Below are 10,942 nucleotides of genomic sequence, written 5' to 3'. Positions count from 1 at the left end.
AGCAAGCGAGCAAGTGAGAAAGAGAGCACAAGCAGGGGGAGCAGCAGAGGGAGAGGGAGAAGCAGGTTCCCCACTGAGCAGGGAGCCCGACGTGGGGCTCAATCCAGGGACCCCGGGATCATGACCTGAGCCGAAGGCAGATACTCAACCGACTGAGCCACCCAGGTGCCCCAACTTTACATATGTTTTTTTTAATACAGGAAATGGAGCCATAAACAAAAAGTTTAAAGAGTGTTCATAAATGATTTGCGTTTGCTTCTGAAGGAGGGACTTGGCTTTTGGAGCATGATCCCAGAGACACTGAAGGGAATGATGACCTGCAGGCACTTAGGGGACTCAGTGCTCAGAGCAACTGCATCCATCTGCGGGTTTTATGGACAGTTTGAGGAAGATTAACAAGGAGGAGTATAATTGCTGGTTAAAACACATTTCCGCAGACTTTCCAAGTACACTGCCTAAACGGCAGGAGAGAGGAAGCGTGTATCAGAAGAAGACATTTCGAAAGTACATTCCAAATAGTTCTGACACAGTCTTCTGTCCCTTGATTGTGCTCCAACCACATACTGCTCCTTGACCTAAATAAATGTTCCCTGAAGCATTCTTATCTTCTATCTCAGCCAGTTTTGTTTTTTTTTAAGTTGTGGGGTTAAAAACCTCACCAGTTCACTCATTCACTTAACAACTATTTATCAAGTATTGATCTTGTAAGAGAAATTCCAGGCTCCCCGAGAGCTTAGGTGCTAGTGCAGAAAGACAGACCGTCAGGGAGTCAGCAAGCAAATCAACGAGATCCTTTCTGCTGGTGATGAGGGTGACGAATGACCTCAAATGGGAAGGAGTGCTGGAAAATATGAGTGGGTGATCTCCAGAGAAAGTTGGCTGGGGCTGAGACCCAAAAACATGAGCAGGAACCGGGGAGAAGAGGGGGCAAAGCAGGCACAAGGGTTAGCAACCAAAGAAGGCCTCTGTGGTCAGCCCAGGGAAGCAAGCGGGAGAGAGCAATGGCAGACTAAGGTCAGAGAAGGAGTTGGAGCAGGGTCATGGAATTTGGATCCTATGCTAAAATGAGAATTCGGTGGGTGACTCAAGGGGTTTACTCAAGGGAGGGACAGGGGAGTCCTACAGGGAGGACTGCCTAAACAGCAGGGCCTTTTAGGTAATGATGCTTCCCCTCCGCAGAGAACGTGACCCTGGGGACCCAGCAGGTGGCAGGGAGGCCGGGGCAGCAGGGGGGCCGCAGTCCACTGTCTCATGCTCTCTTGCAAATGCACTGGTTGGTGGGACCTGGAAAAGTCATGCTGCAACTATGCTCCAAACCGATTTTTTGACAAGACAAAAAAACAAAACCCCCAAAGATTAACTAAAGTGACTCAGCAGTTTTTTCAGTAAAGAGAAACCTGTTCTACCAGGAGGCTGCCCTCATAACACAGGCCTAAGACACAGCCGGCTGTATGGGGTTTTAGTGAATTATGATCGGAACACACATCACTTGACGTATGAACTGTGCCTGGGCCCTCAGTGGATGGGGGAGTCTGTCCTCCAAGCCTTCGGTGTGAACGTTAACAGCAACAGGGACAAAATGCTAACGCTTGCTGAACACTTAACTTTTGCTACGTAGTCAACTAAATCAGGTGATGGCAAACTTTTTCTGGGAAGGACCAGCTAGCAAATGTCCTGGGCGCTCTGGGCCATGATCTCTGTCACCACTGCTCAATGTCGCTGTTGGAGTGAGAAAGCAGCCACAGTTAACACATAAGGAATGAGTGTGGGCCTGTTCCAATAAAACTCAATTTCCCAAAACAGGCAGCAGGCTATTGCTTGTCCATAGCCGTGGACAAGCTTGATGACTCCTGACTAAGTGATTTACATACATGAAGTTCTTTGATCCTCAAAATCGCCCTTAATTTACAGATGAGGGACCTGTGGCACAGAGAGGTCATGTAACCGGCCTGGGCGGCACAGCTCACGTGTGGCGGAGCTGAGATTCACACCCACGCAGTGTGGCTCCAGAAGCTGACAGCCGAGTCACCGTGAGTGTGGCTGGGCCAGGACGAGCCCCAGACTCAGTCACCTCTAGGCTTCACTTGCAAATTTATGAGTGATGTGGTTTCTTTACCTATCAGATGCCTAGCTCACAGGAAAATAAGAAGAATAAAATGTTGGGGAATGGAATGGACCAAACAGTACAACGTTTACATCAGCACAGTGCTTTGGAGGAGTTGTCAAGTCATTTCACATTTTTGTGGACTTTTGGTGTCATATATGAGGGATACCCGGGAGGCGGTCTCTGAGTTACTGGGGACACCTGCGTCTGGCTATGTGTGCTCATCTCGGCAGTTCATAGAAGAATGGCAGTATTAGCAGCCTAGGATTTTTCTGCATCTGTCCTTTCCTCTACATACTTCATGCAATTATTACAAGGATCAAAAAGAAGAGAAAGGAATACAGAGGATTCTGGAGAATAAGGAATTTTAACAGCAAATCTGTAGTATGTAGAATGCATACAGGGAGAAACTTTATGCTTCGTTTTCTTCCTCTGAAAATATGGACAAGTGTGTGTGTTCTTTAACAGCTATGCTGGGAGCTCTCTTGGATTTTTAAAAGATCAATCAAAATGGGGCGCCTGGGTGGCTCAGTCGTTAAGCGTCTGCCTTCGGCTCAGGTCATGATCCCAGGGTCCTGGGGTTGAGTCCTGCATCGGGCTCCTTGCTCAGCGAGGAGCCTGCTTCTCCCTCTGCCCCTCCCCCTGCTTGTGTTCCCTCTCTCGCTGTGTCTCTGTCAAAAAATAAAAATCTTTAAAAAAAAAAAGATCAATCAAAACCCTTGGGAGTTCAAATTTAGTTGTTATTTTGGAGAGTGAAGTTTTTATGGTCAAATCGACTCCCATCTGTGTTCACAAGCTAAGTCAAAGAGAAAGTTTGTTGGGTTACATTTTTGAGCCCCAAAGCTCACTTTCTTTCTTTCTTTTTTTTTTTTAATTTTATTATGTTGTGTTAGTCACCATATATCATTAGGTTTTTTTTATTCTTATGTTAATCCCCATCTTTCTTTTTTTGTTAAAAGACTGTATTTATTTATTTGAGAGAGAGAGAGCGCACAAGCATATGAGGAGGGGGAGGGGCAGATGGAAAGGGAGAGAAGCTCAAGCACACTCTGCGCTGAGCACAGAGCCAGACGTGGGGCTCGATCTCACAACCCTGAGATCACAACCTGAGCTGACATCAAGAGTCAGAAGCTTAACCGACTAAGCCACCCAGGCGCCCCCAAGGCTCACGTTCTGTGTATCATTTCTAATACCGCACGGCTCCCTTTTTAGATATGTCTACGGAGAAAAACTAATGTCTGCAGTGGAAATTTATTTTGCACAGAACTCCTACTTTTCCTTTTCGTATTTTTGTTTTAAATTTTTATTTTTGGAAGAATTACAGATTTACAAGAAGTTGCAAAATATCTATGCCGGGAGGTCCCACGTGCCCTTCACCCAGCTTGCTCCAACTAACTGTATCACCTTGCAGAGTTAGAGTTCAACATCAAAACCAGGCCACTGATGTTGGCCGAGGACACGGAGCTTATTCAGGTGTTACCAGTGTTATATGCTGTTATGTGTGTGTGTGTATAGTTCTATGCAATTTTATCACAGGTGTGGAGGAGTGTCAGCACCACCACAATCAGAATATAGAACTGCTTCATCAACCCAAGCTTCCCTTGTGCTATCCTTTTATAGCTAAGACCTCTCTCCTTCCTGTTTGGCAACCAGTGATTTGTTCTCCATCTCTGTAATTTTCTTCCTTCAAGAATGTTACATAAATAAAGTCAGGCGGTATGTAACCTTTTGAGACTGATTTCTTTTTTTTTTTTTTAAAGATTTTTATTTATTTATTCATGAGAGATAGAGAGGCAGAGGCAGAGGGAGAAGCAGGCTCCCCGCGGAGCAGGGAGCCCGATGCGGGACTCGATCCCAGGAGCCTGGGATCATGACCTGAGCTGAAGGCAGACGCTTAACCGACTGAGCCACCCAGGCGTCCCTTGAGACTGATTTCTTTCCTCCACAAAATTCCTGATGCATCTATCTGGAATTCATCCTTTCTATGGCTGAGGAGTGGTCCACAGTATGGACGTAGCAATAAGCAACAATTTGTTCAACCGTTCCCCAAGGAAAGACATTTGGATTATTTCCAGTTTGGAAATACTGTGAATAAAGCTACGACGAGTATGCATGGGCAAGTTTTTTTTTTTTTTTTAAAGATTTTATTTATTCATTTGAGAGAGAGAATGAGAGACAGAGAGCATGAGAGGGAGGAGGGTCAGAGGGAGAAGCAGACTCCCTGCCCAGCAGAGAGCCCGATGCGGGACTCGATCCCGGGACTCCAGGATCATGACCCGAGCTGAAGGCAGTCGCTTAACCAACTGAGCCACCCAGGCGCCCCCAAGTTTTTGTATAAACATAAATTTTTATTTTTTCTGGAATAAATACCCACAAGTACAATTGCTAGATGATACAAAGTGCATGTTTCGTTTTCAGGAAACTCACACACGGTATTCCCAAGTGACTGTACTATTTCATTTTTATTTATTTTTAAAGTATATGTTAAACTGGGGCTCCTGCGTGGCTCAGTGGGTTAAGCATCCAACTCTTGGTTTAAGCTCAGGTCGTGATCTCAGGGTCGTGAGATCAAGCCCCACATCAGGCTCAACGCTCAGCAGGGAGTCTGCTTAGGTTTCTTTCTCTCCTCCTCCCTCTGTCCCTCCCCCCTCAAATAAATAAATAAATCTTTTTTTTTTTTATTCTTATGTTAATCCCCATACACTACATCATTAGTTTTAGATGAAGTGTTCCATGATTCATTGTTTGTGCATAACACCCAGTGCTCCATGCAGAATGTGCCCTCCTCAATACCCACCACCAGGCCAACCCATCCTCCCACCCCCCTCCCCTCTAGAACCCTGTTTGTTTTTCAGAGTCCATCGTCTCCCATGGTTCGTCTACCCCTCCGATTTCCCCTGCTTCATTCTTCCCCTCCTGCTACCTTCTTCTTCTTCTTCTTTTTTTTTTCTTAACATATATTGCATTATTTGTTTCAGAGGTACAGATCTGAGATTCAACAGTCTTGCACAATTCACAGTGCTTACCAGAGCATAAATAAATAAATCTTAAAAAAAATAAAGTATATGTTAAACAAGAAAACTTCTTTGTGAGTTCAACATTAACTAATATCTATTATGCATATTTTAAGATTTAATTCAATGATTTCTTTTGCTATCTGACAGAGTACAAAATTCATCTTATATCAGATCTACCTTTAACTTAAAATTCACCCAGTGGTGGAGGAGACTGTAATCCTCTTCATGTCCCTACTATTGAATACACTTTATGGGGTGTCTCTTTATTGATACCATCTTATAAAAACAAGACAATCGCCACTGCATTCAAAAACGTGTTTTTCTCCTTTTTTTTCCAAGTAGAGAATATAAAGCAAAGTGAAACCAAATCTTCTTTCCCCTAATATCCTATAGTTTAAGAGCAGAAAAAAACAAGCTCTTACTGGGTTGACTCAAAAGGCACACTTAAATTGATTAACTTGATTAACTTGATTTTTCTCCTTTCTTTTCCTTTACCTCACATAGACAGACCAAAAGATCAAATCACAGAAACACCGTTTTCTAAAAAAAAACCAACCAGAAAGTGCTTAGAAGCAGGTAGCATTCTCTATAAAAGAGCAAAGAGAAACAAGGGCAGGTGGAGCCACAGGATCTCAGGGGCTGCAGAGGAAAGGGGGTGCCTGAGCTCATCTGCAGAGCTTAGGAGTCAATGGACAAGTATCTGTTGAGAACTCACTACCCGCCCGACACCGTGCTGGCTGGAGAGATGGGAGGACATAGGCTGAGAAGAATAATGCTCTCCAAGCACTTCCTGTCCAGCTGGGCGCCACGTGGTTCCCCCATGAAGAGAAAGGAGATGGACACAGGCCAGCATATGCTTAGTGACAATGGCCCACATGTGCATTGACCGTGGGCCAAACACTGGGCAAAGAGCTTTGCATATATTACTTGTTCAACTGTCCCCACAGCCCTGTAAGGGGCCTATCCTCATTCCCGTTTGACAGATGAGGACACTGAGGCTCAGGGCGTTGGTTAAAATACAACATGTCCTTTGCCACAGTCTGATTTTCCATGGTCACTGAAAATGTCTCTCATCTACGTTATCTTTCCTGCCCCCGAGCCCCCTCCCTACAAATGTGCAGCTTGAGCTGGGGGACGGCTGTAGGCCACAGTCTCCTTCGGCCTGATGTGACTTTTGGCCAAAGTCTTTTTTTTTTTTTAATTTTTAATTTTTTTTGAAGATTTTATTTATTTATTTGACAGAGAGATAGAGCCAGAGAGCACAAGCAGAGGGAATGGCAGGGGGAGAAGGAGAAGCAGACTCCTCCCTGAGCAGGGAGCCCAATGGAGGGCTCGATCCCAGGACCCCGGGATCATGACCGGAGCCGAAGGCAGATGCTTAACCATGTGAGCCACCCAGGGCCCCCAAAGTCTTCTTTGACTGAGACTTATTTCATCTTGGCCACCGTATACTGAACTCACCTGAGCTCCAGAAAGCAGGAAGCAGGGCCCTTTTCCATTCCAGAGAACGTGATCACCTTCACTATTGCTTTCCATCTTTATTTGGGACACAGAACTCCCTGCTTCAACATTTTACAGTGGAAAAAAAAAAAAGGACAAACAAGGGATTGTTTTGGTTGAAGAAGGTAGAGGAGAGGGGCACCTGGGTGGCTCAGTCGATTGAGTGTCTGCCTTCAGCTCAGGTCATGATCTCAGGGTCCTGGGATCAAGTCCCGCATCAGGCTCCCTTTTCAGCGGGGAGCCTGCTTCTCCCTCTCCCACTCCCCCTGCTTGTGTTCCCTCTCTCGCTGTCTCTTAAATAAATAAATAAATAAATAAATAAATATTTTTTAAAAAGAAGGAAGAGGAGGGGTCAAGGTCCCACCTGTTCTCACCACTTTCCTTCCCTGGAGGCATCTGAGAGGCTCATCTCTGAGCAGTTACTGCTCAAAGCCCAGCTGACTCCTACCTCGTCTCTGAACCTAAGAGGCACAAAAGAATCACCCTGTTTTGGCCACAACTGGATGAAAGTACCATGAGACACTGGAAGTGGCACCCAGGGGTGCAGATGAAGGAGGCACTCCTCACCTGCTTGCCCACTTGGAATGTTCTGGTGCCCATAGTCCTGCCCCACCTGCTCCACACCCCAGGCTTCCAAAATTATAGCATGTATGTTAACAAGCAGGTATTTTCCAAGCAGTAAAAAGTTGAAGCTAATGCCAGTCATTTGCACCTAAATCTTTATTAATAAAGAATCTGAACGTTTTTAAGGGCTGGGAGACAGAAGAAAACACAAAGAAGAAAAAGATTGCCCAAACTGGGAAACCAGGGTGCTAAAAAAAAAAAAAAAAAAAAAATCTCTGCTTCACGGCCTTGCTGAGATCCAACCTTGAGGGTGGGTTTGTGGCCAGAAACCTCCTGCTGATTTGAGCAGATGAAATCCTGTGGTAGCTCAAGGTATAACAGTAGCAGGACAAAGCTTTTGCTGGGAATCTTGTACAGGACTTTAAATAGAAAACAGAATGCCTGTGTCCAGATTTGAGAATTTTGTATGGAACATGAGGTCATTTAGCTGCTCTTTAAAACAAGCAGAACTTCCAAGGGATATTTTATTGCTTCCAAAATGATTTTTTATTCTTTGGAGGCTTTTTTTCCGTGGCACCGTGGGGTTTTCTTTGGGGTTCTTAGATTAAAAGAACATGATAAATATACTCAGCGTTTTAAAAAAAACAAACAAGCTCAAAATTCTACACTTTCAAGAGAGAGAACTTTTACCCTTGCGTTTCTGATGTGAGTCTTTGATACTCGGCCAGGATTTGATTTTGAGCCATTAATCCATTAGGGTGATATAAAAATCTCCATCCTCTGCTCCATGACCCATAGCTGGAGGCATTCTCCAGAAAAGCTAACCCCACGGGCAGATTTCAGGGTCAGAGATTTCCAGAAGAGGAGAATTTCCTAGAGAGTTTCTAGGTACAAATTCAGAGCCAGTGCCTCTGTTTTGACGATTCTGAACCACTCACCTTCCGTTTGGGAGAGGTGCAGGATGAGAACATGATGTCAGACCGAGCCCACGTGCCCACCTCCCCAAACCCTTTCAATGAACAGGATATAGATTTTAAAAATAAGTAATACTTGGGGCGCCTGGGTGGCTCAGTTGGTTGAGCGACTGCCTTCGGCTCAGGTCATGATCCTGGAGTCCCGGGATCGAGTCCCGCATCGGGCTCCCTGCTCGGCGAGGAGTCTGCTTCTCCCTCTGCCCCTCCCCCCCTCATGCTCTCTCTCTCTCTCTCTCTCTCAAATAAATAAATAAATAAAATCTTTAAAAAAAATAAGTAATACAGCAATGCTAGAAGACAAGAGTTACCATGACGTGGAGGACGTGTTGCGGACTGCCCAGAAGGCAGAAAGAAGACAGGACTGGACTGACAGAGGACATTGCTGGAGAGGGTTGCTGCAGGGGTGGGTGGGAGCTGTTCTGGCCAGTGCTCTCAGCTCAGAGATGCTGGGTTCCCCATGTGGGGACAGGGACACACACAACTGGGAGGATACATCAGTCCACGCTCCACTGACAATCATGTGGCAGAACAGATCGACACTATTTTTTTTTAATCTTTTTTTTTTTAAAGATTTTATTTATTTATTTGACAGAGAGAGAGATCGCGAGAGAGGGAACACAAGCGGGGGAGTGGGAGAGGGAGAAGCAGGCTTCCCGCGGAGCAGGGAGCCCGATGTGGGGCTCGATCCCAGGACCCTGGGATCATGACCTGAGCCTAAGGCAGACGCTTAACGACTGAGCCACCCAGGCGCCCCTTTATCTTTTTTTTTTTTAAAGATTTATTTATTTGAGAGAGAAAGAGAGCATGAGCAGGGGGAAGGGCAGAGGAGAAGCAGACTCCCTGCTGAGCAGGAAGCCTGATGCGGGACTCGATCCCAGGACCTCAGGAGCACGCCCAGAGCTGAAGGCTGACGCTTAATCGACTGAACCACACAGCACCCCCAGGATCAACACTTTAAAGGTGCATGATTTTCAATCAGGAAATTTCCATTCTAGATATTGTCCCCAGAAAAATAGTTGTACACGTGTATAAAGAGTATGAACAGGGGCGCCTGGGTGGCTCAGATGGTTAAGCGTCTGCCTTCGGCTCAGGTCATGATCCCAGGGTCCTGGGATCGAGCCCCGCATCGGGCTCCCTGCTCGGCGGGGAGCCTGCTTCTCCCTCTCCCTCTGCTGTTCCCCCTGCTTGTGCTCTCTCGCTCTATCAAATAAATAAAATCTTAAAAAAAAAAAAGAGTATGAACAATATGTCCCTTAAGAGAGTGATTGATTTATGATATAATTGTGTGACATATTCATAACAGTGGGGAAAAAAACTGTACTGACTGTAAATATCATGTATGAGCATGTAGAAGCATGATAATGTGTTTTTAAAAAGCTTTAAGGGGTGTCTGGGTGGCTCAGTCGGTTGACCGTCTGCCTTCCGCTCAGGTCATGGTCCCAGGGTCTTGGCATCAAGTCCTGCGTTGGGCTGTCTGCTCAGCGGGGAGCCTGCTTCTCCCTCTCCCTCTGCTGTTCCCCCTGCTTGTACTCGTGCTCTTTCTCTCAAATCAATCAATCAATCAAATCTTTAAAAAAAAGGTAGTAGAACCATCCATAGAAGCTGATGCCACTTATATTTAAAAAAATTTCAATGGCTAGTTTTCTAAATGTAGATCTATAAATATGTATGTATTTATATAAATTGACATAAAATTGTCTGGAAGGATGCATATCAAACTAAACGGATGTTAGCCATGATTGCCTTCTTCTACATATTTCTATAGATTTTGAACTTTTATTTTTTTTTTAAGATTTTATTTATGTACTGGACAGAGAGAGAGAGAGAGAGCACAAGCAGGGGGAGCGGCAGAGGGAGAGGGAGAAGCAGGCTCCCCACTGAGCAGGGAGCCCAATGTGGGGCTCAATCCAGGGACCGCGGGATCATGACCTGAGCCGAAGGCAGACGCTTAACCCACTGAGCCACCCAGGCGCCCCAAGTTTGAACTTTTAAAACAGATTAGAATACACTCATGTATTGAGCAAATTTTTTTTAAAATTAAAGCTTTTAATAGTATGGAGTTTCCTCAGAAACTTAAAAATAGAAGTACCCTACAATCCAGTAATTGCACTACTGGGTCTTTATCCCCAAAACACAAAAATACTAATTCCAAGGGATACATCCCCCCATGTTGATTGCAGCATTATCTACAGCAGACAAATTACGGAAGCAGCCCAAGTGTCCATCAGTTGATGAATGGGTAAAGAAGAGGTGGTGTGTATCTACAATGGAATATTACTTAGCCATAAAAAAAGAGTGAAAACTCACCATTTCAGTTTGGAAATCACTGGAAGCACTATGATTACAAACACCATGGAGGGGAGTCTCCACCACCTTCTTATAGCCTAGGGAAGGCAGAAGCCCTCGCTCAACCTTTGCTGGGCTGGGGCCCCAGTTTTCTCCGTGGTGTGTGGCTGGGGTAAAATGGTAAAGTTCTGTCAAAGTTCTCTGCCTTGCTAGGCTGCCCTTTTCCCCGTCCTCTGGCTACAGAGAGCAGGCTTTGCTTGGGCCTCTGTGTGTCTGTCCCTGCGAGTTTTCCTGGCGGGACGGCATCTTCAGCTCCGAGGGAGGGATACAGGAGGGCGGGGAAAAAACCCAGGAAATCCAATGCCAAGTTGTTCCAGGGATCCCTGCTGCTCAGAGACCGTCCGTCCGCCTTCTCTCACCACCTTTCAGAGTCTTTTATCTTTGTTTTATATATAATGTCTAGAGTTTTTAGTTGTATTTAGTGAGAAGGATAGGGA

At 45.4% G+C, this 10,942-nt stretch overlaps 1 protein-coding gene across 2 annotated transcripts in view; it reads right to left on the bottom strand.

The window, feature by feature from the left end:
- CCDC112 (coiled-coil domain containing 112) overlaps nucleotides 1-10,942 on the bottom strand; it is a 127,232-nt gene that overhangs the window by 49,111 nt on the left and 67,179 nt on the right. Inside the window, exon 1 of one of the 2 annotated variants that reach the window (XM_081827218.1) lies at nucleotides 6,583-6,717. The exons of the other annotated variant lie outside the window; for it this stretch is intronic. Within the exon in view, the coding sequence (XP_081683344.1) occupies nucleotides 6,583-6,620 (38 nt within the window). The 5' untranslated portion in view covers nucleotides 6,621-6,717. Of the gene's footprint in view, nucleotides 1-6,582; nucleotides 6,718-10,942 lie in introns of those variants that run through there. 2 annotated transcript variants of the gene reach the window in all.

Source organism: Leptonychotes weddellii, chromosome 7 (genome assembly GCF_054177405.1).
Source record: "Leptonychotes weddellii isolate Sample4059 chromosome 7, ASM5417740v2, whole genome shotgun sequence".
Lineage (NCBI taxonomy): Eukaryota > Metazoa > Chordata > Mammalia > Carnivora > Phocidae > Leptonychotes > Leptonychotes weddellii.
Note: the sequence above shows the minus strand (reverse complement) of the source record. Positions and strands in the feature narration are given on the sequence as shown.